At 36.5% G+C, this 27,531-nt stretch overlaps 1 protein-coding gene across 1 annotated transcript; it reads right to left on the reverse strand.

Annotated features, from left to right (window-relative positions):
* Positions 1-3,149: 3,149 nt before the first annotated feature.
* On the reverse strand, positions 3,150-26,650 carry LOC132973503 (uncharacterized). The gene is made up of 20 exons (XM_061036992.1): positions 26,510-26,650; positions 24,783-24,868; positions 24,381-24,521; positions 20,313-20,384; positions 20,078-20,149; positions 19,953-19,988; positions 19,742-19,816; positions 17,569-17,607; positions 15,739-15,874; positions 15,033-15,112; positions 14,652-14,774; positions 14,490-14,549; positions 14,215-14,319; positions 13,311-13,421; positions 13,011-13,139; positions 9,144-9,330; positions 7,010-8,688; positions 5,180-5,268; positions 4,510-4,769; positions 3,150-4,475 (listed from the first exon to the last, which is right to left on the reverse strand). Exons 2-19 carry the CDS (start codon positions 24,825-24,827, stop codon positions 4,610-4,612), a joined length of 3,339 nt encoding a protein of 1,112 aa, XP_060892975.1. The 5' UTR covers positions 24,828-24,868; positions 26,510-26,650; the 3' UTR covers positions 3,150-4,475; positions 4,510-4,609.
* Positions 26,651-27,531: the final 881 nt, after the last annotated feature.

A 27,531-nucleotide genomic window follows, 5' to 3' on the forward strand; every position in this document is an offset into this window, starting at 1 on the left:
AGTTCACACAAAATGACAGTAAGAAAAGTGTTCTTATGCAAAAGGGAATCAAGAATCATGTTATGAAGGAGGATCAAATTCCAAGATTAATTCTTTGTACATCTATGATATTTCCTAACATGCAGACAATTAACTGTCAACAGAGAATGTGCACTGCTAATCAAACTACTGTTAGGCAGTATTTACAAGGATGTTTATGTTTTAAGTGGACAAGCATTTCAACCCAAGGGGTTCAGAAAGTAGTAAACAACAAAATGAACCAAAAGAATACTTTAATATAGTCAGTCTGTTACATTATGGTATATGCTACTTGCAGTGTCCTATACAACACAACTGGCTTTCTTTATTCAATTTCACTTGGCCCTTAGGCATTATTTCTGGTTTAGGATAGACTGAGAAATACATGAAATGACACAAAATCTAATCCATATATTTTGTAAATTCAACCTTAACATGAACTCCATCAGGGAGTGAAATGTATAAAGAATAGTATATAACTGTTCATCTTTAAAGAGAAATGTAATCAATTTCAAGTTCAATCTGAATAACTGACAGAACAATTGCAGTGTGATATTTTGTCTCCATTGTGCATTCCCTCTTTATTAATCTTATCTTAAAACCTGAGTACAGGAGTCAAGGAGTCTTTGCAAGGGACATTTGACACCACCATATACACATACAGTCTCTGTTAAGTCAATATATTTTGTGTTTTTTAATATTACAAAAAGCAGGTAAAAGACCTTACTTATTGTTATGTTACAAAGACCCGGTCTATCCATCATGAACACTTTAGCAAAGCAGCAAAAGTTACAGTGGTAAGAAAAAACTGTCTTATTAAAAGGGAGACATTTTCGGCTGGATCCCCGGCTCATGACGAAACAGCCTTCACAGGCCTAGACTGCTTGAAGTGGTGTTTTCTTCATCTGGTCACTGTTGAGTTAAGAGTTAATTATATCTATGGCTGAACAAACAATGACTTCAGATTGTTTAAGTAAAAAAAGAAAAAGAAAGAAAGAAAGTGCAAACTCAAAAAATAACAAAGACATTTGGTACTCAGATAAAGCTGATGTATGGATGTATATAATCACACCTGCACTTCTACCTATCTGCTGTAGGTGCTACTAAAGAAAACACTAAGATTATGTTCTATTATATTATATTCTATACAAGAAAGTCTTAAGGTGTTTTTCCAATGGCACCCACCACCAACAGTGTATTTAATATTAAAAAAAAAACAAAGTCACAAAAAAGGGTGTATGGGGGGACACATTGATGGAATGTGAATGTCAGCAGTCTCTTTATTTACCCTGGATAAAACACTGGGCATTAATTAACAGCAGGTATCCTCCCTAGCCAGGGAGTTATTGACTGTTTCAAAGCTCCAACACTTTATAACCCATCCTGTGTACGTCTGCAAGAGGGAGGAAGGGACAGAAAGTGTATGTGAGAGAGAAACTGAACGTGCATATTTGTGTGCACATTAAAAGTGACTCCTTTATGATCAACACCTCCCCCACCTCTCAACCCCTCCTGTCCCTTCCTACCCATAGGGATAAGGGTCAGCAATAGTAGACAGAGCCAATCAAACGCTTCAGATTTCTTTATGACCCCATTAACATTCATGTCTATTCATAATCATTAAATGTGGTAAGATGGACCAAGAGGAAACCTTATGCCACCATCAAATGTGGACTGTTAATTATAGTATGTGAGGAGAATGAATGTGGGAGCTAGAGAAGGCAGGGGTCTTTGTTAACAGTATTAACTTTTTTATCTTTACTAGTGGACATTTTTGCAACATTGAAAGAAAATATACCAAAAAAATGAAAATGTTTCTGCTTTAGAAGAGGATAGAAGCAGCTTGACCCTTTATACACAAATATATTCAATTGACTTTAATGCTTTTTACAACTTATTTTAATTGTTGTCTTCAGTACCTGAAACTGCTTTGGGCATGGCTAAAGAACAACAGTACTCTGTGGCCTACAGGTACACATGATGAAAAATCTGTGAAATTTTAAATGTGCAACTAAAATATGAGATTAATTAGAATAGCAGAAAATGTTTGATGAAATTCAAATATTATGACAGTAAGAATTACAATTATCAATTGAAGTTGCCTCATCATTTTACATTTCTTACAATCATTTGAACATGATTTCTTTAGTATACAAAGAATGTCTGTGTCTATCTTTGCAGCATTTTTAAGGTAAAAAAAATAAGCTTTTTCTGCCTTCATTTAGAGATAGGACAGTGGATATAGTCAGAAATTGGGAAAGAGAGTGGGGAATGACGTGGGAGAAAGGAGAACTAGCTTGGATTAGGACCTGGGCCACCCGCTTGGAGGACTCCAACCTCGATACATGGTGCGCGCACAATAACCACTAGGCTACTGGCAGCATTTTAATTAAGGCTATGTAGAGTGACTGTATCATTGATTTTTGTTTATTTTGGAATTGACTGAGTTAGATTTGTTGTGAAAAAAGCCATTCCCAGTAACTGATCCTTTGAATTAACTTACCAGTAAGTCGTGACCCCAGATTGTGCAAACTGAATTTTGTTACAATGCATGCAAATGAGCACAAGTTATGGCGTACTGCTGTTTTGGTATTCTCTCGAGGGTAAATAGCGATGGCCTTAATACCTAGTCCCTTAACATATCCTATGAAATGTTGATATTTCATGTTATCATCAAATGTAATGATTTGAACATTTTAAAATGATAAATCTAAAGAAACGGCTTAAACAATGTAAGATTAACAGATAACAGACAATTCTATGTTTTTGAACAGATGGCCAAACTGTTTTCAGGACTTGTGCAAATAGGTGAGATTGAGAAAACATGGGAAACTAAATTTAATATTTAAGACCATCAGAACAAAGAACCAGCTGACATGAGATAAAAATAAGAATTTTGACTTTAGGCTGAGCCATTTAAGGAGAAAATTGCAAAAATTTCAACTTCATTATTACAGTGCCAAGTAGAGGTGATTGAGTGTAACATGCATTAGAGGAAATTAAAGGGGTTTCCTAGGGTGAGGGAAAATAACAGAAGAGAAGAAATTAACCACTTCGAATACTTATCTCAAGAAAAACCACAAGAGTGTCATATTTCATACCAGGCTCTATCTGGCCCTGTGATCGCCTGCACAAGCATTTTCATGACAACAAAACATTTTTGGGCTGCATCAGCAAGTTTGACTGCTGTGACCATTATTATTATTAATAATAATAATAATAACAACAACAACAATAATAATAATAATTTCTGTATTTAAAGCATTTCTGCAAAACAAAAGTTTACAATTAGCTACACAATGTACTGTTAAACAAATAAGAAATTCAACTAAATAAAGAAACCTTACATTGAAAAAACATGTAAAAAAAATACAGCCCTTTCGTATGGAAAAGTGACCTTTAAGAGATTTTACTGTTAAAAAGTTTTGTTTAGACCAACCTTCCAATATTTGGTACAAAATGACTGTCACTAGTAGTCATTCAACACTTCAGTATAAACTGTAAGAAAAAAATGTTTTGCCTCTGCTTCTCAGCAGAAAAGCTTTCTTAAACCTTATATGATACATGTACGACAAACAAATATATGTAAAAGAATCTCCAGTCAGCTGCTTCATGCCCACACAGGGTCAGAGACTAAAGACAGACTTGTGTAAGCATGTGTTAATTAGACTGTTAATTTCTAATTGATTTTGGTTAATTGGGATTGTGGGTGTTTTGTTAATTACCTTTTTCTTAATTGATTTAAAGAGGTTCTAACATGTTTTGCAGCAACAGAAGAATGAACATGGTGTCACCCATAGCTGCCTAAACCCCTGAGAGCTCATTTGAGACATGCAACCCAGATATGCCATGAGGCTAATTACTTTTAATTACCATGTTAACAGTTACAGGCCTTTTGAACTGACAATGGTGCTTGGCCTTTGCAGTTTGTTTATCTGACTCCATGCTGTGCAAGACTCAACATTTTGTGCTGTGAATTTTATGTTTTGTTGATCCATTAAATGACATCCAACCCCCACAACGTGTGAAATAGTGTTCTTTTGGTAAGTGAGGCAGTACAGATTCGACTCAGCAAGCCCGACTGCCACAGGAAATCTCAAATTTGCTTGTGAAGAAGAGATGTCTGCTTTTGAGCAAAATAATAGATAATAGTACTGTGTAACATATTTTATGCATTTTAATCATACGATAAACTGAGGCTATATTCAACTTCATGCAACGAAGTCCAAATGTAGACTAAAGGTTTTACCAAAAAATTAACAATGACATTTCAACAATTTCTAAAAACATTAGAAACTGTTGAAATGTGTGAACATGTGATCACATCAGGAAATTGATTCTACCAAAAACTGGACCCCATCAAACAATTTAACAACTTTTCTCTTTAAACCCATTGAAAACAGTAACAGAAGGGAAACTCCCATGCTTGCGGAGGAAAATGAATCAAACTTTTAATACTGTAAAAGGAAGTAATTTTTTGGTGTGTGGAACATTTAAACCTTCTCTTTCAGGAGTTACAAGGTATGTGCAACAGAAGAAAGTTAACTATAGAAACATAGTATCCCTCAACAAAACAGTAAGCTTTGGATATTTAGTTGTCAGTTCTTCGTCTGTCTGTGTTAAGAAACTGTTCGATTTTAGAGATCTGGGCTCTGAATGAGTGTTGGTCTTCCCTGACTGGAAGGATGTGGGATGTCTCCCAGTCTGTTTCTAAACTTGGACCTGCAGTTGAGGTAGGAGCTCTGCCATGCCTGGTGTACGGAGAAACAACCAGAAATTACACAGTTACTCCCAATAAAGAATAAATACTAGTTACCTACATTTTGCAGTTGCATTAAGAATTAAGACTTTGTGGTCATACTGACTGTCTACAGTATGTGTGCTCTGACAAACTATATGTATGTGTATTATGTACGTATATATAAATGAATTGCAAAATGATTGTCATATTTTGATGATTTTTTTAATGTCATTGGAATACAGCAATGACACAGGACCACATCAAAAAATGAATTTGATGATCCGCAACAATTGTTGTTCATGAGTTTTAGCAGTAACCTTCACAGTGTGTTTAGTTATGGAATTAAGCTTTTAGAAAGGTTATAGTGTAGTTTGCAATGCTAAGCAATCAAGTTTTTATTCTGGAACAAGATGAACTTACACTGGGGTGGTCTGCCATAATAGTCTGCTGACTGTGTGGGAGGATGAGGAGACTGGGAGCGAACTGACGGATAAAGAAGCTCTGCTCTCCTGTGTAAAAAAAAAAAAAGGTAATTAAGTTTATCAAAAAGTCAAAAGGAGTCATTTTTCTCAATGGCTTTTTCTTCCTGAGGATACTAAAAATGTCTAGGTAATGGATCGTTAACCAAATGAACATACAGGTAGACAATATCAGTGGGAACAGTATCCACCCAGAGAAAGTAGCCAGGACAACACTGATGTCTATGTGACATTACCAGTGTGTAGAATCTGCTGATAAAAGGTGCTTAGACCCTTACTACAATTTGTGTAACTATACAACCAATGATTTTTCTTACAGTTTATCTTGAAGTCAATCACTTGCATTTGCAGCACTATGATCTTATTAACAATCAGTGAGAGTTTGCAGGGAGAGTGACTAAGGGCATGGTCACACTGGCAATGTTGTCGTACCGTGCTTAAAGGGATACTTCCCCCATTTGCATTAAGCTTTGTATCATTAGAAACATGGTAGTATTTTTGAATGGTCATCAATCCCGCCCTCATTTTCCCGAGACGGGAAAGCTTTGTATTTCTCGTCTGAAAAGGAGCCTCCGATGATGCAAAAAAAACGTTATTTTGAAAAGAGCGCCCATGACGTCAACAGCGCCGTTCTGAAAAGTTGAAAGATTTTCAATTTAAATTTTTTCGTGCAGCGCTTTTCTTCTCAGTGCACAAACGCTTCATGCAGACACTCCCGAGTGTACAGCCAGCGCTTTTCTGCCTGGAAAAAATGCTTGGTGGACAAGGGGCCTAACTCATCACTAGAATCTGTGTGAGATGAATTTCGCCTCAGTCTGGTGGTAGCTAGCTTGGTTGGTGGTGTTCTCTAGATAAGTGGGAGTGGCCTGCGGTGCTGTGCACACTTCAAAAGACACTTTCTGCCTTTTCTCAGCCAAGAAGGCACCAACTTCAAAATGTATTTCACATTTCTACTACATATATGACCCAATGTCAATACAGATTCATCTTTCAACGGGTGAAGTATCCCTTTAAGCTCAATTGACCCCCTCCTCCCCATTCCCCCGCTGGCCCTCACGGCCTGCGGTCACACTGCTCCAGGACAAACCGGGCCTAAGCATGGTTACCTCTTGTACATAACTTCATAATACAGTACATGCTTTATGTTATAATGAAGCGTGCTCAGTTTACAAACAGGCGGACACGAGAAAAAGACAAAAAAAAGGGACGCGCAGTCGAGTCCACGTCTGCACATCAGAGAACATCACAGAGAACATGACAGCTACTTTACTGACTTTGTGGCTTATTTTTTGTTATTTTAATCAGATACAGCCATAAATAAATTTAAAAAATAAAAGAGATGCGCGGTCGACACCACGTCTGTACTTGGGAGAGAAGACAGCTACTTTGTGTCTTATATTGAGTCATGTTAGTCAGATACAGACATGAAACTCTGGATTTCTCCATAATGAAGGCTGTCAGCGTTGTTTACCCGCGTGCTTGTGCTCGTGCATGAAGTGTACCGTGCTGAAGAACATCTCTCTGAAGGAAGTGTATTGTGCTTGAGCATGGTACGGAGCGGTTAAACTGGTCAAACAAACTGGACTTTAGGGGGAAGCATGCTTAGGCACAGAACAGATTGCCAGTTAGACCACGCCCTAATTTAGAAAAGGGAAAAGTGAGAATGAAGAACAATGGAGAAAGTCAGAAGGTAAGAGACAAATGTGAAGTGCCTTTGGACCATTGGTTGTCTACTTATCTAATAAAAAGCATGTTGTTTTAATTGAATTACCTGAACAAACTGATGCAGGACGGAGCCATCTGACTTAGTTAAGTGGTTAACTGTTCTATCATCAATGCTCCAGTCATGTGCTGGCCTGTAAGTTGACTCAATATCAAGCAGTGGTTCATTTGCTGGAGTCCGCTTAGTTGCTGATGATGCATCTTTCACATGGCTTGAATTGACATATGGCTTCCAGTCTGTCTCCCAATTGGTTGCCACTGCATCTCCTGCATCTTCTCTTATGCAAATTTTCTTGTGACAGCTGTAAGTATTCATTTTAGTTTCCATGGCAGCGTCACTTACATTGTTTGCCTCTATGTGAATGTTGGGCTGAGCTTCCTGTTCATATGCATTAGAATCCACCCTATAATCGGTTAATAGCTGTGCACGCTCCTTATCTTGGGTTTCCTGAATTTGAGATAATGCCTGTGTTTCATCCAAATTTCTCACTAATCCACATTCTTCATTCAAATTTGTTTCAGACATTTTGTCTTTTCTCTTTGTGTTGGAAAGATTACTTGGTTGTATATGAGCTGATTCTGACTCTTGAATACTGACACTACAGTCCAACTGGGCCACTAGCGATGCAACATTGTTCTGTGAGCTATACATACTTGGCTGATTCAGTGCGTCAGACACTTTATTTGGGATGTGTCCTGCTGATTTGTTGGACAGATCCCCTTCCTGCGTTTCCTCTAGCATTTGACGACTTAAACTCATCATCTGAGTGGGGGGCAGAGCATCTTGAGCAAAACTCTTGACCTCATCATGGCAGAAGAGTTGCACCTCTTGAATGAGATCATTTGGCCAATGGTTGATACATTGGTGTTCATTAGGACTAAAGCTTTGTTGTTCTCTATGAATCTCATATCCTGTGGTCACGTAGCTTGAGTCAACATCCTTTTCAGAGACTTTTTGAGAGCAGTCTGAGGGCACACAGGCAGGGAGTAGTGTCTCCACATCCATGATGTTAAGGTCCTGCTGTGGATTGCTCTTTTCTGTAGTTGTGTAAGTAGTCATCTGGGCATCTATCTGGTTTTCTGATTTTTCTGTCTCCTCTGCTCCATTTGTCCTTTCTTCCTCTTTTCTATCTCTTGTGGCTGTTCCAGGTTGTTTGCTGTCCCCCGCATCCTCTGATGACTGCTGGCTATCCTCTTGTCTGTCTACTCTTCCTGTTCTTTGGGTAATGATCATTCCTCTCTGTAGTCCATCAGTTCCGCCCCCCTTCACATCTTCTCTGTGGACTTCTTTTTTGCTATACTGCTGCTCTCTATTACTTTCCTCTCTGTCTTTTTTTCCTTTGTTCATATCATTAATCCATCCCTGATTTTGCTCAGTTCCCTTCCCTTCAACATTAACATCTTGGCTTAGCGAGTCTAAAGATTCATCAATAGACCCATTGTCAAGGCATGATGCAGTTGATGAGTCTTTCACACTGCAAAACACAGTTTTGCTAATCTGCAGACCATCTTCAGAAAAAGAGGAAGAAGAATTTAAATCTGACCCGACATTAGAACCCCTCTTACTTGTGCTAACATTTAAGTGTTCGTTTGATATGATGCATGCTGTCCCATTAGGACTACAGAGGCCGACAAGGTTGTTGCTGGTGAGTGGGAAGGTCAACAAGTTCAAGGGGTTAAGGTGCTGTTTAAATTGAAACTGTTGAGTAGGATTTCGAACATCTTGTCCTGAAAGAGATCACAGAAGAAAAGTTGAGAAAAATAAAAGGTTTGCAACAGCTGGTTATTTTGTACCCTTCATAAAAATTCTGTAGCCTCTTCTGTTCTGCTTTAGGTTAAGGAGGTGTGGTGGAAGTCTTTTTTGGTTTGTTCTATTTCAGGTAAGTTTGCAGTTGGCCTTTTGTTAACAGACATATTTGTTTGGGTTCTTGCTCGTGTTTTTACTTCTCTAATAATAATAAATAATTTATTTTACTTGAATATTAGTTTCAGCTTTTGCTTTTGGGACCAGGAGCAGATCATATTTTACAGTATCATGTTACACTTCTACTCAGGATGATGGCATAACAATAAATAAAGGTCATAATGTTGAGATGTGATTCTCTAGTCGTCAGTCAAGATAGTTGCTTACTAAATTGTAAGAACAAGTTATAAATAGTTTTTTATGTAATGATCTGGCTGACCTCTAATTTCTTCAGTGGTTATAAGCTTTGCTTCTGTGTCCTCCGGAGAGTCTCTGTTTTTGGTCTTAGTGGAGGCCAAGTTCTGCAGAGCTGGTAGGTCAGATTCAGAGATCAGTTCATCAATCCTCTCCTCTGAAGTTGGAAAGTGCTGGCTGTTATAATTCTGGCAGTGGCGGCTGTCTCTCCTCTGTTAAGAGAAAAGATGTCACATTTTTAGGATTTAAAGTTGCTTTAATTACACATATTAAAGCAAACAACAACAAAACACCAGGGGTCATACCATGAAACAGGATTAAGATGATGAATCCTAACTAAGTTACCATGGTAACTTGCTGGTGAACAAGTCTGCTCAGGATCAGGCTAATCGAACTTAGATTAATCAATCAATCAATCAATTAATTTTTATTTGTATAGCTTCAACTCATAACAACTGTTATCTCAAGACACTTTACAAAAAGCAGGTAAAAGACCTTACTTATTATGATTAGCAGGGTTTTTAAAAGAATGTCCGACAGGTAGAAACAGAATACATCAGGTGAGTTTCTGAGCTCACTTAACATGTTACAATAATAAGAAATCACATAAAACTCATGTCTCAGCTTTGTTCAAATCGATCAGGAATAAAAACCTTAATTATATTGCAAAAGCCCCACATCTAATGCAAAAGAGGTGTGCTCTATATCGGACAGGGCTAATTTAAATCTGTCATTTGAATTACATATATTTACAATATAATGTATAATTACACATATTAGTTTAATATTGAATCTTTGATTTCTTTAATTCTAATTAATTTTGTGTTTTATTTTGACTTTATCTTTAGTAATGTAAACGTATGTTTTCCATGATAATAAAGCAATTTTGAATTGAATAGAAAAATTGAATAGATAGATATGTAGATACTTTATTGATCCCGAGGAAAAAGTTTCAATAAAAGATAAAATACCACAGAATAATATAAAGTGGTTTGCGCATGAAAACAGAAACATGATGTAATACTCACAAAATATGCACATTTTGTCTGTCTATATTTTTCTACCATGACGGTACGGATTGCTAGTGTGGCCGCGCCATAAGAGCTCAGTCACACTGGCAATGTTGTCCTGTACCGTGCTTAAGCATGATTGCTCCCGCCCTCCACATTCCCCCACTGGCCTGCACGAGCCTGCGGTCACACTGCTCCAGGACAAACCGGGCCTAAGCAAACTCTTGTACATAACTTCGTAATACAACACATGCATGCTTTATTTAATTATGAAGCGTGCTCAGTTTACAAACAGACGGACTCGAGAATAATTTAAAAAAAGGGACGTGCAGTTGAGTCCACGTCTGCACATCAGAGAACATCACAGAGATGTTCTTCACTTTGAGTCATTTAAGTCAGATACAGACAGAACACTCTGGATTTCTTCATAATGAAGGCTGTCAACGTTGTTTACCCGCGTGCTTGTGCTCGTGCATGAAGTGTACTGTGCTGAAGAACATCTCTCCGAAGTGTGCCAAGGCCAAGGAAGTGTACCGTGCCTGAGCACGATACGGAGCGGTCACACTGGTCAAACGATTTGGACTTTAGGGGTGAAGCATGCTTAGGCACGGTAGGGATTCCCAGTGTGACTGCCTTTATTATGGAGTAATCTGGAGTGTTCTGTCTGTATCTGACTAACATGACTCAGAATAAGCCACAAAGTCAGTAAAGTATCTGTCTTGTTCTCTGTGTTGTTCTCTGATGTGCAGACGCGGACTCGACCACGCGTCATTTTTATTTTTTAAATGTATTTATGGCTGTATCTAGGGATGGGTATTGAATACCGGTGCCTTTTGGTAGCGGTATGTGATTGGCCGGTACCGGGAGTACCGTTAAGCTCATGGACAAACGGTGCTCGGTATTTACATTCATCCTTCTTATTTAATGCAGGGCTTTCCATAAGCGCTGCTGTCGGCCAAACAGCAGACCAGTCACTCAGTTACAACCTGCTTCTTATTATGTTATTAAATGTAATAAAATTGTTTCATGTACATTTTAGAGGCACACGCCTCCGTTGTCTGTGTGTGTGTGTGTGTGTGTGTGTGAATGTCCACCCCGCCTCTCTGTGTCTGTGGGCCGAGGCTCAGCTGAGAGGAGTCTTTGATAAATATGAGCAAAACAACTGAACAAAAGAAAAAAGGAATGTAATTTATTGCAGAGATGCTCGTCATTACTACGATGTGCTTCAGAAAACACCAGAATCAGAGAATTATTTTCTGCTCCTATACGCAGGATCAAGCGCTGCCTCTGCAGCCTGTGGAGGATCGTTCATCTGTCACTCTGTTTGTCACTGTTAACAGAGAGAAGATATTCACTGACTTCAGTGATTTACCTTAGTGTTGTTACCTGCAGCTTTCTGTCTCTCTCTTGCCCCGTGGGAGAGCAATGTGTCTTGATATCATATCATTAAGTTAATCTTTAGCACCCTGATGTGTTTGGTCTCAGTAAAATGACATTAACATATCAGCATTTTACTGTGATAGAAACGTAACACGAGAAGCATCACAGAGCACATTGTAGACTATTAAACATTAATGATAATTAAATGGTAAAAACAAAGTATAACCATTATAGGACATATGCAGAAGTCAGAGTTTCTGAGGTCTTCTTAACTGAGCATGCTTCATTATAACATAAAAGCTATGTATGTGCTGTATTACAACGTTATGTATAAAAGGCCAGCAGGGAAATGGGGAGGAGGGGGGCAATCATGCTTAAGCACGGTACGGGAAAGAACAAATGAACAAAACATAACTAAAAATCTAAATAAATAGAAAAGCAAACAACAAAAGAAGAAGAGTCAGAAGTCTAATCTGGAATCAAACTTTATAGTTTTGTTTTTCTCTTAAGCTTGATTAGTTTTAATTTAAGTGTTATGTGTTAAGCGTTAAGTTATTAACTCATTCATGAAGATAAAAAAACTTGGTTTGACTTCTACATTTAAGTTGGCCAAATAATGAGTGAATTGTACTTTTTCTTATTTTATTCTCCTTTCGAATTCCATCTTTGATTATATTATATTCTAACTTTGTCGACTGTTAATCTTTTTCTGAAATCCAACTGTGAAATGACCCCAACAAAGATCTTGAGTATTCAAAATCAAAAATTAGATGTTCTAAAGTTTCAATGTCATAATTACAAAAAATACTTTCCCCCCAATATTAACTTTAAGAAATTCACTGAAGGGGTTGATATCATTCATCTTCCTACAAGGTGTTTCTTAGGTGTTTGGTAAAATGAGGGGGGGTAGGTTTCCAGTTTAATTCTTCTAACTTTTTCATTAAATTCCTCTTTCTCTTTGACACACTAAACACAGCACTCGTCTCCCTTCCATTGTTAATTAATTAAGCTGTTTGCAAAGCAATACAGCCTAATTTGCTTCAAGGAAATGCTGACAACTATGGGCCACAGGAACCTTTTAGTTCCTTGAAGAGAAGCCCCTGAACCTTTTAGTTCTGGGGATCTTTGTTTGAAAAGAGGCTTATGTGTGTATGAGTGTGTGTGTGGATGTGTAGTTGAACCTGCAGTTGTTCATCACTGTTCTTAATTATTATGATATTTATGGTTTTAGTCATTTCTATGTACAGAATTGAATGATTATTTAACTGGACATGCATTACTGATGGATAAATTAATGTACTTTGATATCTTGTTGCTGCATCAAAGCACGGTGGAGTCCAAGGAAAATTTCCCGCTGGGAAAATAAAGTTCATCTTATAATAAGCTAAAAGTTGGAAAGTAAAATCCTAAAATGAATATCTTAGTGTCTGTTTCTAATTACCCTGTTTTTTGAGTGTTTCAAAGGCCACTTTACATGTGTTTGTGCCATTGTCTGTCTTTACCTTCAGTCCATTTAAATGCGGAGATTCCAGCAAGAGTTTGGAGTGTTCCTGTTTAATTTTGTCATAAGCCTCTCGCACAGCTTGAAGGTCCTGATGCTGACTCTTGATGTGATCCAGAAACACAGCCTTCTGTGAAATACAAAGAGACTAATTTAAGACTTGATCATCTATTTCAGTATGATAATTATAAATCATCAACATTTTTCATTTTTTTAGCATTACAAACTAACCTGGAATTTTTTTTTTTTTTAAACACATCATGTCACTATGTAATATTATATATTAAAGTTTTTCTCCTACCTCTTTGTCCCAGCTGGTCTTTGAGGATATTGAACTCTCCATCAGATGGGCAACCTTGTTTTCCATGGCCTTGCTTTTCTCTTGCATCAACTCATGTTCCTGCTTAAGGTCCTGCAATAAAATTAATCACCTATAGGATTTTTAATGCAACACTAAATTTTTATGTGCTTATTTAACATTAATGTGAGTCTTACACAGGACAGGGAGAGAGAGGGCTTCTTTCTAATACAAATCAGCTGGCTCTTGTCATTTTAAATAATGAGTTTAATATATATAAATTAATAGGTGAAGTAAAATTCAAAAAAGGGATCTAGGTACTGAAAAGTGAATAAACTGTAAAGCCATGAAGGGATAATAAACACTTTGAGTATAATTCAGTTGCACACAGGGGCCATATTCATTATGCATATGTTGTGATACACCACACTCACATTTCAAAGGAGAAATAATGGATGTCATTTATTTCTGTCCTTGTTTAAATTTTCTATTATCATTTTAAGAACCCTGAAAGATTCCTTATCAGAGAGTGACCATTAGGTAGTGCTGGGTATTTACCTGCACAACACAAAAACATACTCTATCATTTATGCATTCTTAATTACTTTGGCCTCAATAATAATTGAAGGATACGGCTTATAGATAATAAAAAAAAGAGAATATATAAGGCCAAAGTTAGGAGAAGCAACAAAAGGGTAATCTATTTATGAGGAGTCATGGTATTACATATACAGGAAGGGTGCCAAGACAAATAAATACAAATAATAATATTAAATAAACATTTTTCCTGTGGTGATCCACTTACAGACTGTATGCAGGTAGTGTAACTATGTTTCAAATTAAGCTTACATGAATATTTACAATACAGAAAGTTTTGTCGAACACTAGCAGTGAATTAAATACTGACCTGATACTGCTGTTTACATGTCTGCAGCTCCATTTCCACTTTGCTAACTGTCTGTGTCTGACTCAACAGAAGTTGGTGGGTATGCTGCAGCGATCTCATCACCTCCTACACGAACATACAGGCATCCACAATAAATACACACATGACAGAAGTAAGTGACTGAAAAAGCTCGGTTTAAGATGAAGTAAAATCTATTTTTAATCCATAAGGAGAGACATTTGTTTCAGTTTTACTTTGGATAGAAAATGTTTCCTTTATATTTTCTAAGTTCTTACCTGTTTATCTTCTCTTAAACCTAGATTTTCTTCCCTGATTTTCCTGACGACTTCAGTTTCCTTAAAATGCAAAAGAAATATAGAAGACTATAACTATTGTTATCTTTGTGGTATATTGACTTTGCTGATTATGATGTGAAAGCTCAGTATAGGACAGACTACCATGTTCAGTTTCTGATGCAGTTGCTGTAAACACCTCTCTGTTCCTGTGGGATTTTGGGTCTTGTCATTTCGAAATGTTGACATGTTGGTTTTGATCAGTTTGCTACTTACTTCCTCCAACCCCTGAGAAAAGCACCATACATTGAATGATTATCCAAGTTGTTCATTTTAAACGAGTATTTTGAATACTTTTGTCTAAATCTTTACTTTAGACAATATCTTTGGAATCCATCAATTTTATTTGCTGTGATACAGAACTAAATACTTATTGACCAAGGGGGAATGTTGGAGAGAATAACCATTTAGAGACAGCTAGTTGTAATCAAAATATGACGTCTTGACCATAAATTATTCCAAATATTAAAGCAATTTTTGACATACCTTCTTTAGTGATATAATGGTTGATATTTGTTTTCCATTTGCAGAAGTCAGTTTTGTGTTCATTTTCATGGCCTCATCAACTACAATTACACAGAGCAAGATAACATAATTAATTTAAGATACATTTGTGCAATTTTAAATATTATTACAATAAACGTGTCTACAGATTAAGACAAAACATGTACACTCTGAATATAGCATTACATTTTGCCTTTTTTTAAGTAATAAAGTTGCTCCACTAAACAGTGAGGCACACATACATTTAAGTGCAAAGTATCATTTACTCTGAGTGATCCATATGATGTGCAAGACATATTATTTAAGGTTTGAAAGCAGCTGGGATTTGGCATAATCCAAATATTAGTGATAAAAAAGTAATTAATCTACTTAGTGGATACATGGCAGTATTAGAGAAAATGTCAATTTAGAACTCACCCTAAATAAACTATTGAACTAGAAAGCCCTACCTGGTTCTTCTTCTAAACTGACAACACAAAGCTACAATGAACGATGATCAAAAGAATCATAAAATGTTAATTACCAGCAGGTTGCCATAGATCTGATCTAAGAGTATGTTGTTACCTTTCCTTAACAGGATACCATAACTTTAGGTGCAATTTGTCTTTGTGCTCCATGATGTAAGTTTTAGGCCTTTGCTATGACCACCATATGCTTTTGTGTGTGTATCCATCCATCCGTATATTACCATTCTGTTCAAGTTTCTCGTGGGCCTGTTTGACCATGTTGCACTGCCTGGACAGAGCACTGAAACGTTTCTCAACCTCTCCCAGCTGGATCAGGTGGCTGTCCTTTGACCTGTTCTGCAATGCTAGTTTCTGTTCCTGTGCAAGGAGAGTAGTAAAATCAAACAAATGAGAGCCTTCTAAACATTCAAATAAACGTTAATTTAATAATTGTTCTTTTCTTAAAGCAACTGCCCAACATTTTGGGAAAAATCTAATGTACTTTTTAAAAAAGACAAAATGGATTTAAAAAAAATCTATGTTAAAAATGAAGCTACAGGCGCCACCTGGTTAGCTTGTCCTGGTTAGAATTAATACAAGTATATTTGGAATAATAACCTGGCTTTTTCTATAGATAACATTTTCTAGTAAAATGACAATAAGGTTTCATGAACTTACTTCTGTGGGCCAAACGAAAGTTTTATTCTAGAAGTTTGAAAACATGAACTTGTTGTTTCTATTGGATTAAACAAACTAGATAATTCTTTAATAAACTGAGCTTTTGAAATTGTGGTAGCTGTTAGCTACTTCAGCTGCTTCTAGTCTTTCTTTCAAGCTATGCTAGAGGACTGAGGGGCTCATGATCTGTATGCTTTTTGTCAGACATGAGCACTATTCACATATGCACAAAACTCCTGAAACTTGTGTCAACGCAAACAGCCGAGTTTTTCACTCCGACTTTGCGAGACTTGTGCGATTTTTCTACATGCAATAAACCTGCTTCATTATGTTTTCAGTTGGCCACTATGTTTTTCTCCCCTATTTTGTTGTATATTAGTGCTACATTTAGATTGAATATTTTCAATACGTACATGTAGTACTCATAAGCATATGATCATGGTCCCTCTTGTCCCTGTGTGTTTGCTGTTTTTCTTTAACTTCATTTTAACCAAATTTTGTGATAAAGTTAATTACAATTTTATAAATTGAATCACGTCTCCTGCTTCTTAGTGAAATGAACCTGAGTGCCTTATAAATTGGTGCCGTTATATTCAAATATTTCCTTGGGTGAATATCCCAGGGTGGCGTTGTTTCGTGCATGTTTTTGGTTTTGTGTTAAGGTTAACTTGACAAACAATTACGATCTAAGATTCAAATTTATTTCCAACCACTTGCACAAAAGTTGCCACACATGGAATGCAACTATGGACACCATTTTCTTGGACTACAGACCCCATACTGTAAGGTGCAAATGTGAACTGGCAACTCAGGAGGATTTCACAGGCAGCTTGCAGAAATTTTGCCTGAAAGTCTCTAAATTTCTAGAATGTTTTCAGGAGTGCATGTGTGAAAACAGCTTTAAAACACTACAGGGAAGCTTTCTGTCAAGTGATTCAAAGGAAGATGGTTTAGCACAGCTAGTACCTGCTTCTCTCTGTTGATATAGGAATAAACTCAGAGAAAGCCTCAAACTGCCATTATGAGGCATTGTCTGTATCAAGCGGAGAAGATCACTTTCCGCTCGCTCTACTTTTCCAGGTGACTCCCCTCACTTTAATTCACACTCCCACTAATCCCTCTCTCCAAAAAACAAGCTTACATTGACTTCCTCTGATTAGGCACTGCTATGTGATAAAGGTTAAAACAAGCAATTTGTAGTTATTAAATATTTTAATTGAAATATTGTATGTCTTGATGTAGCAGTCTAAAGTATTAAACACTCCTTATCCATTATTGCTCATAAACTCCATCTTTCAAACTTATCTTTTCTTGGCACCACTACAGTGTAAAAATAATTTCTCACACTCATCAATCCCTTGAAAACATTTTTTATGAGTGGACAAATTCATTACCAGCTCATTTGCTTTCTTTTCCAAATTGTATTTCAGCATCTGTCAAAAAGCAGTCAAAGACAAATTAGGTGAAGAATAGTTCAAAAATATGTAACAGTGTATGAATTTGAAAACATTCAACTCAAGTAATCAAAACATTTATCAGATGTATTCAATAGTACCCATGTTTATACATTTCTTTTAATCTAAATTGTGATACCATTTATTTAAAATGTTATTGTATATATATATGTGTGCACTTATTTTGCAAATACAAATATCACATCCATCTGAAAAATGTGCGTCCACGAGTTGGAAATTAGCAATAGCTATATACTCTTTATGCAGCACATCAGTTTCATGCTTTGTATTGAAATTATGTTAAATTGCATTGTCCCTATTAAAAAATGTATGTGAGTCTTTACTGATTCTGACTCTGATTATCTGTAACATTTTCTTTAATAAATCAATTTGCTTTTCTTTTCATTAATCTTTCATGGATTGATGAATTTAAATAACATCTAAATCATAAAGCCCAATACACCAACCATAAAATCTATTTATATTAATACTGGGGAATAATGCCCAGATACTGGAATAAGAGAAAAATGGAGAGTTTCCCATATGATCATTGATGAATGGTTCATGAACATTTGCAGATAAGTTATCTGTCAGACCAAAATCAAATTTAAAATATGAATCTGTTTTCAAGTCACTCAGTTCAGATATTTAAGTTGTATTTTCTGTCTCAAAATAAGCCGTTAGATGTGTGCAGATACTTATAGGCTGCTGTAGAGCGAATCACATTTTGGGGATCATTTAAAAAACAGCCAGTGATTTATTATCCCCTTTTGCATTAGCTATCAATGCAGGACGTTTACGCCCCTGGTACGCCATGAGTGCTATTTCAATGTCCGAGTGTTAATGGTGGGGCCAAGTCATTTTGTTGCTCTCTGTTACAGAGGTGTTACAGGTGTTAAAAAGTGGCAATGTTTGATGGTAGAGCCGACAGGGTCGACCAGGGCTGAGTGTGTGTGTATGTGATATACCATAAAGCTAAGTCATATCACACACAGGGACTCCAATATTATGCCACTGGTGGGTTCGGTGGGTTAAAAGTACAAAGGCCGAATAATGGCAGAGCATCAGTACAGGGCATTGGGTATTTATTATCTATTAGTATCTATTTCAGATTCTCATTCTGGACCCAAGGGTTCCGTTACCTGTTTTTTAAGGGGATATGGGGTATGGTGAGATGGGGCATTATTTGGCCTTATTTTAGATTTTTTTTTTTTTTAAAGCTTTGTGTTTGAGATGCACTTATATTTAATATTTGATCAAATAAAAAATAAAAAACAACAAAAAAGGAAATATATTATTGTATCATATGACTATGTAGCTCCAAGCTAGTGAATTTGTTTTAAAATTAGATTAGAAGTGTCAGATTTAAGAAGCACATCAGCCTGTTACAAAGACAATGCAGTAGTTTGTTTACTTTTGGCAACAACATGACTGTTTTGAAACACACTTCTGTTCCCCAAGGATTAATTAATGACTCTGATTTAATACAAATAATGAGGCATACATTTTCAAATCAAAGGGCCATTACCTGCGTACTATATTAAGATATTATTTGCCTTTTATGTAGTTGCAGGCAGAGTATTCACTAATATTAGACTGCTTTGATTAATTATTTAGATTTAACTATAGATCAATTAAACCACACTGTTCTAATGGAGCCAAAATTGCAATAAAGCAAATTTTCATGATATGGCAATTAAATCACTTCAATGCAAACTGTCATTGATGGGGAAATTTGTTAAATTAAATGAATCCACCAGAGCGCGTCAAAGAAATTCACACATGGGGCCTCACTTTGGCCAAACAGTCTATTGTCTCTGTTACGCCGCTGGGCTGTTAAAGTGCAGCAGACCGTGGGGATGGCTGTATATCAACTCTGTGGTGTCATCCTTGAAGATTAACACTCTAGCAGTGAGACTAGGTCAGGCCTGTGCAGTGACACCGTCTAGCCTCGACTCTAGTCGGGCATAAGCATCTCATTGAACAGCTTAATGATATTAACCTTACTTCTGATTTTTAAAAAAGATTGTCAGAAAGGAAGACAGAACATTGATGATGTGTTGAAGAAAGAGAGATTCACATTGAGAGAAGAGACTGTCCTTGCTTGAAATACCTGTAGCGACTTCATTGCCTCCTTTAAGTTGATCATTTCCTTGTCTTTTAACTCAGCACTGATCTGGAATATCCCCTGCAATTTGAATAAGAAAAATACAACCATGAGTGCCAAAGAACAATGAATACCAGAGCACATTTACTACTCCACTTAATAACATCAGTTGAACAAAATGATATTGTTGACATATTGGGGAATAACCTCTTCTTACCTTCTCCTCCTCAATGTTACTTATTTTGGCCTGGAACTTCAGGGGTAAACAAATTCAAATGGATTTAATGCAATGTTCAAATCATTAGTTTTCAATATAAACACTGTTAACATTTGCTAACATACCTGCTTCTGTGCATTCATTAGGGCCTCAGTGTGCTGGTTTGTCACTGTTTCTGTTTGATGTTGTAGGGATGCCTGTCACACAGAAAATCAAAACAATGATCAAAGCAACAACAAAGAACAAGTATTAAAAAATGTTTGATTTGTTAAATTCAATTGAAATTAAGATCATATTATCTTTTGTGAATGTCAACCCAATACCAAAGTACTGATCAAAGCCAGCAAGGCCCAGCCATACCTTCTCCCACTCCAGCTCCTGGTTCTCCAACACAAGCTTACTGATCTGATCCTCAAATAGTGTCTTTGCATCCTGAACCATGGAAAGGCAAAAGGTTACATAAAGGCTGATTCTCAACTAGTTTTGCTAAGAGAAAACAATCATTCCAAGCCAGGAGTAATTTGCAATCAGACACAAAGGAAAACTGGAATAGGAAAAGCAGCTAAATAAAATAACAATTCAGTGATTTAAGATGGAATGGCTGCTGCATTTGTGATGCCAACAGGCACAGAACAAGGTAAAAATACGCAATTTATTTTATTCTTTAGCCAACTAACTCAGTGGAGTTCAGCCAGTATGTTTCTTTTGTTAATTTCTCTGTGTCTTTTAGAAAAGCACACTGAGAAGGGAGGTGATATATGGGGAAAGCCATGCCTATCCTCCCTCTTTTCCCAGAGAAGGAAGGTAAAAGTCAATTGCTTTCTATATCCTCAGGACTTTTTATGTGCATGGGGGAGCTGGTTTACTCACTGAGTTTATTTTAAAAGTCCCCATTAAACCATGCTAGAAGGATGGCATCTCACCTAAAAAAAGATTGCAGTAGAAACAAAACTGTTAATTTTGCACTGAGGAAAAGTTTTTGTGTTTGAGAGGTGTGTTCGTTTGTAAATGTGTATTTTTTAAGACATTATAAAGCTTTATTAAGATTAGTAATCAATAAAAATCCAAGGGGACAAAAAAATCAACTTTGGACTAAGAATACTAAAACATTTACATTTCTGATTGGTTGAACAATTCCTCAACTTATTTACTTTTTACTTGATCAAATATGACAATGAACTACATAGTTATTTGCCATGGCCTTGTACCAAAGCTTTATTGATACTTTAAAGGGGCTATATGTAACTTTCAAAAATACTGCGTTTGTAGTGATACCGCATGGCCGTTAGGCGAACTGCACCGGTAACCTGTTGCTCGCTCTCCCTCGCGTGCTTGTCATACGTGCTCGTACGTACATAAACGAGCATCATCATCGGCTGCCAAACACTGGATATTTACGGGCATAATGTTTACAGAGGAGGTAAGTGGACATACACATGTGAAAGTCTGTGAAGGAGTCTGTGTGTCTGTATTCATTCTCCATCCTACAAACGACAGTCTCTGCAGGCACTGGCTAAGAGCAGGAGTGTGTGATGAGTTTGTACTGTTGATCTCTGTAAGCAGATCGGAGTGAGGAGGACGTTGAGAACGTGCATATAATGTCACTTCCTGGAGCTTTCAGGGAAAATATGACCCGGGGAAAAATTTTATACAGGCAACACAGATAGACAGTGAACATCTACTGTTTCACATCAGTTAACCGTTCGCTTATTAATGGGCGATAAAAAAACGATTTATACATGTAAAAAGTTACATATAGAACCTTTAAGTTGATGCTTTCTACTGGTCATAAAGTTGGGATATTGTGAAAAATGTGAATGTAAATAAAATGTGATAAATATTGCTAAACATTGAAACCCCATATTTGATTCAAAGTAGCACAAAGACAACATATGTATCATTATGTTATTCAATGTTTTGCAAATAATAACATTCTGTTTTATTTCCATTTTAAACGGCATCCAACATTTTTAGGAATTGTTGTTGTATCTGGGCATGAAGACATAATTTCATGCAATGGGTATGTATGTTTTAAGAATGCAATATTTCATGCCACATTTTGTTTTTACATGAATATTGCAAAAGGCTTCTTATGGCTTTTCCCAACAGCATGGGAGCATCAGATATGGCTTTGCAACGCACATCAACAGACGCTCACTGTCCAAACTTTATCTGTTAAATATTCACTTCTTTGTGTGTTTAACTCCAGCTTTCACTTGCAAGTGTGGTGCTTTGTATTATGAAGCTTTTGATGGTGAAGAGCCGAAATGGAAATGTCAGTACTGTATTAACACAAGTCAAAGCAGAATATTTCAAACTTGATTATGGATCTTATTAATGCACCACTATCTCCACTTTGTTAAACAAACAAAGAAGCTATGTTGTGCAAGAAAGTCTAAAGAAAATCAAGGAGGATTTTCCTGTTGGTCACTCCCAGTGTTTTTTGGATATCCCTTGTTCCTCATCCATGTTCAAGTTGGCAAAAAAAAATGATAATAATCATTTTTTTCTCTGCATGTATTCAATTTCAAGAATTTTAGTTTCTTACAGACTTAAACAGAGGGTTGTACTGTGTTTTTGTTTTAAAGAAAAACAAACCAATTGGAATGTGACCTGCTGAGGAACGTCTGGACATCCTTTTGCTTCTTAACCTCTCCAGCCCATAAAAACTTCAAACTGCTACTCTAATAAAAGCAGCGCCTTAGGGGAACCATACTCATAGTATCTTATGTTTGTGTCCTGGTTAACAAAACTATAACAATAAAAAAGTAATGGCAACAAACGACCAACATCCCATTTGCCCACCCTACTCTTTAAGTACACATACAATGTGTTGTCAAGTTGCAAGTACTTGCTTGAGGGGGGGGCACTTGTGTATGTGATCATTATATTTCAGAGTTGTGGATCAAATGTAGCTGTGTCCTGTCTTCCTGGGTGCCTTTCATTATGCTAAATAATACTTCCTCTTGACTTCTTTTCCTCTTATGATCCGGAAATAACCCTCTGCAATAATGGATGGTCAACCAATCTTTTAAATGCTACTGAAGGAGCAGTGGACAGAGGGGGCATCTGGATTATGATGATGTATCTGACTGTATTATACTGACACTAGGGAAGCAACAATACAGGTAAAGGTTTTCGGTTCAGTTCGATTCTGACCACCCGGGCCATTGGTATTTTTGGTATTCCATTCCAAAGAGTTTTAGGCAAATTTTACAGGAATGGCAAGGGTTAAGAAAAAAAGCTATTTTTTTATTCCAAAACTATATCTTTATTGTATTTTTCCATACATACACATGCATGGTGTATGGTGTATAATCTCAGTGAAAATAAGGCAGAATTTATTTGTATATATTGTATATTTTTATTGCATGTGGACCAGCTGTTCAAATAGGAAGACATTACATTATTTTAAACAGGATTAACACAACGGTGTCAAACAATATATTGACAAATATGGTGAGCATTAAAGAGTATAATGCAGGGAAATTCCACACATTGTGAACAATGTAATAACCCCGCCAACTCGCTCGGGATGAATTTGCAAACTATTGCCAGCTGTGTTTACACATCATCCTCACTCTACACAGACATTTTACTCGGGTTCTGGCAGGAAAACATTACGATAAAGTCAGGGTTCGAAAATTTGACGGATAGCGTTCAGGATATCAGGGACAATGTGGGAAAATTATTAGGTGTGCATTGCATTTGTGAAAGGGGCAATACATACATAGCTCGGTCCTGTATTTTGGTTGCAGATTACAGTAATGTAAGTACATAAAAAAGTATTTTTATATCTTATATATTTATATTATTATTTCAAATAAACATTTTTATACTGAATTTTTCAAGAAATGTAACAATATTACTAACAATCAGATATGTTAAATAAATGTGCATATTATTGAATAAAAGGCTTGTGTATATATGAGACTTAATATAATTTTAAGATATTTATCTTTTAATCAGCACAAGCTACTATAAGGTATTGTATTTTTTGTTGTATAAAGGGTTTTCTGAACATTCATACCTTGGTTTGATCAGGAATACAGCTTTCTGGCATGTCGTCAGTACATGTCATAGCTTCAGACTGATGTCTAACTGAAACCAAAGATTTTTGCCGGTATGGTTCCTTCATACATCACCTAGCTCAAATATGTATATCGAAACAGGAGTGAGAGGAACGAGTAGACATGTTAGCATTATGAAAAGCACCCATAACTTTATGCTGCAGAGAGCTTGAGAAAGTGAACAGGTCAGAACAAGTGGAATGCAATCTGCTGCTGGTAAATTATACGTGTGAAGCCTAGTAATTAGGCTTTAGTGTTGTTCTTTAATAGAGTACTTGAAATTCCCTGAATAATAGCTTTTTACCTTTCTTTTAATACTGAAAAAATATGAAAAGCCAAAACTATACTGCTACTATACCCTCTGAATCTGCAGCTCCTCCACAATTTCAAGGAGATGGGTTTTAAATTCCAACAACTGTAGTAAGATGGTGTTTCCACTTCCTGTTTGACTGCGATTGCTGGAGAAAGACAGCTCCTCCTCAAGCGCAGGTCCTCCTTTCTGCATACATTTTTTTAATGGTTAAAATCTTTAATAATTTCCTCACACACACAAATAATAATATTGCCAATTTTATAACCCAATCTAAAAAAGGCTTAACTATGCCAAGGATTAAGCCCGATACAGTGCCAAAGTCATGCGATACTAAATACAATATCAAAAAGATTATTACATGTTCATATTGACCGTTTTTTTTTCTTCAATCTAATCATAAAATCATAAAATAAAACAGTTCCTCTACTAACAGAAGACATTACTCACAGCTGCATGTGTGCTGAGTGTCCCCGAGTCTGCACAGAGATCCATTGAGTATTTTCAAGGCCGATCAAGGTCCCACCAGGCCTTTGCTGACAGTTAATCAATAAAATAAAGTTTTTATTAAGAAAAGGTTAATTGAATTGGCTGTTTAATAAGCAGTAACAGTCTGCAATTTGACTCACATGCTTATAATTACTTCCTTTTCTACACTTTTTTACTGCTAAATTATTTGATAATAGTAGCACATTAAAGATTCAAATGCTGCATAATCACTACAATCTAAACTAATGGCTTTTAAATTACCATCAGGATGTTCTTCTGTCTTTGTTTCACACCACCCAATCACAGTGTGAAGGAAACACATTGATAAGCACTCTTGCTCAAAAATGAACTGGCCCATTGACACTAATAGGGGTCAAAGCAATAACATTGCATGGACAAATTGTGCTGTCAATGCTTTTTAAATTATCTAGGTTATATAAGTTGACCTGTGGATGGTCTTGGCAACTGTCTGCCTCCTCAACATAACCAGGAAACTGAGTGACACACACTGCATACACACACCTAACACGTACCTAGCAGAAAATATGACTATTTAAGGGGGAGGTCTCCACTAGCCACTGATCTCTTAATAGAAGAGACCCTTTTCCCATTTAACTTGCACTGCTGTAAATCATTTGGGAGAATTAAATGATCCCTGCTAGAATTGGCAACTATTAAAAATGACAGTGTCACCTCGGGCTGAAGAGGGAGGTGAGGAGGGAATGTGTAAATGTGAGTTAGTGTGCCATAGTGATAATGTAAGTGTCTAACATGCTCATTGAAAATGTGTTTGTGACTGTGTGAGAGAGGGAGCAGATCGTCTTTACTTTCTTCTTCTATTATAAAGTTGAACAGGTATTAACCACCAACTATGGACCATGAAAAAGACAAATTATAGGAGCATTTATTTCAACCAACACGAGTTAACTAACATAAAGCACTAAGAAGCACAAAAACAGTTAAACCACAACCCTCATATTGTAATCCAAGTGATCCCAGTATAGATTTCAGCAACACAGGTATTAAAGTACCACCATCCCTAAAATATGAACAGCACTTGTGTTAAAACAAAATAAATCAATGGAAGTTGGATTTAGCTGCTTCGTGTACATGGGTAGGTGTAGTAATACTTATTGGAACACATTCAAGGATTTTTATGAATATTTAAATGTCTGGCCTCATCAGTAGATTATAGGGCTTTGATCAATTTATCATTATCACATGCTACTAAAAGTAAATGAGACAGCTCTTTGACAATGGTAAATGTTATTTTAAAAGAGATGTAGGTTTTTTTTATCATTAGGACAATATATTTAATAATAATATAATAATAAACGGTTTTTCAAAATAAAAGCACATTTTATATGAAGACCGGCAATAAAGAGACTGAGGTCATAAGCATAGACTGTAAATATTATAAGGTAATAAGAAAAGCAAAATGAAGCAGTTTTGAATCAGGTTTTTAGAGCTAACTGGGTTACTCACAATGGATGTTCATAAATGATGTTAGTGTCTAATTATTATCTTTTGTAACTTTGTCTTACTAATGCTAACATTAGTTATTGGACATTAAATGAAACAGAATGTGTTGATTTGCTAGAGGGTAGTAATATACTAGCATTAGAACACCTGCACTTTTAAAATCGCTGCTCCACCCCTGTTTAAATGTATATTTAGGCCTTTCTTACCTTAGGACACTGTTCGCCAGGAACACACACAATATGGAACAGCAGCTGTGTCCTCCCTTGACTGTACTTTACTTTTTATTTCTGTGCGTCATTTCTCCTTTCCAGCGATAACGCCCGGCAAGTAGTAAAAGGGCGCCAGGATGGAGTTGGACGTAACTTTGACGTAACTTCGACGTAACTTTCAGTCACGTGACCAGCGCGGACTCAGAAATAGCATAGCGGCCACCTTAGGAAACACTGTTGAACTGAAGCACGGGCATTTTTAATTTAACATGTTTTATAAACTACGCGTTAACATCACCTGACACCCCAAGTTAACAGAGAAATTCAAATAAACCTTGAGTTGTGGGCTCTTGCGTCATACAGCACACGGGACACGAAATATCGCGACAAACGGCAAAGTTCTTGCGGGTGTTACGGTTTAAAGAGTGACCATGTTATCTGGTGACTTTCATCTGAATGCGTCTGTGGTTGTCGGAAGTTATAGATCCTCCTAACCATAGGTCCTAACGAATGCCTCTTTGTCTAGTTTTCATTCAAACAAATTGAATAAGCATTTTTGATATTATGAATACAAAAACGGAACAAAGAGACATTTGTTAGGACACTTTCAGTCGCGTTTGTCTGAAAGTCGTCAGAAAACATGGTCACTCTTTTAACCGTAACACCCGAACGTCATAGTGATATTTGCTTAGAGGAGAATCCGTTTTACACCGATATAGGATGAAAGTCTACAAACATACAGGCACTTTTATGTATTTTTGGTGTGTATGGGCAAGTGAAGGGAAATAAATGCTTCATCAAAGTGTCAATTTAAATACAACTTAAAGCTTAAACTTAAAATACAAAATATAAAAATAATATAAATCTGGCTTTTCTTTCTCAGATTACATTCTGTAGAAGCAAAACCCTGGCTTGTCCCCTCGTTGGTCAGTGTATCACATTAAACAACAACAGTATTTCATTTGAGAAAATTAAAAAATAAAACTGATTAAAAATAGGCTAGGTGGCAAGAGAGACCA

The sequence above is a fragment of the Labrus mixtus genome, chromosome 4, assembly GCF_963584025.1.
Source record: "Labrus mixtus chromosome 4, fLabMix1.1, whole genome shotgun sequence".
Taxonomy (NCBI): Eukaryota; Metazoa; Chordata; class Actinopteri; order Labriformes; family Labridae; genus Labrus; species Labrus mixtus.

What these genes read in the sequence shown, in the direction of transcription:
- LOC132973503 (XM_061036992.1), bottom strand. Translation starts at nt 24,827, where the DNA reads ATGGATCTCTGTGCAGACTCGGGGACACTCAGCACACATGCAGCT. An exon ending in AGGAGCTGCAGATTCAGAGG is followed by an intron (nt 20,385 to 24,380) that starts GTATAGTAGCAG and finishes TCCATGGTTCAG; the next exon opens with GATGCAAAGACACTATTTGA. An exon ending in TTATGGCAGACCACCCCAGT is followed by an intron (nt 4,770 to 5,179) that starts GTAAGTTCATCT and finishes TCCGTACACCAG; the next exon opens with GCATGGCAGAGCTCCTACCT.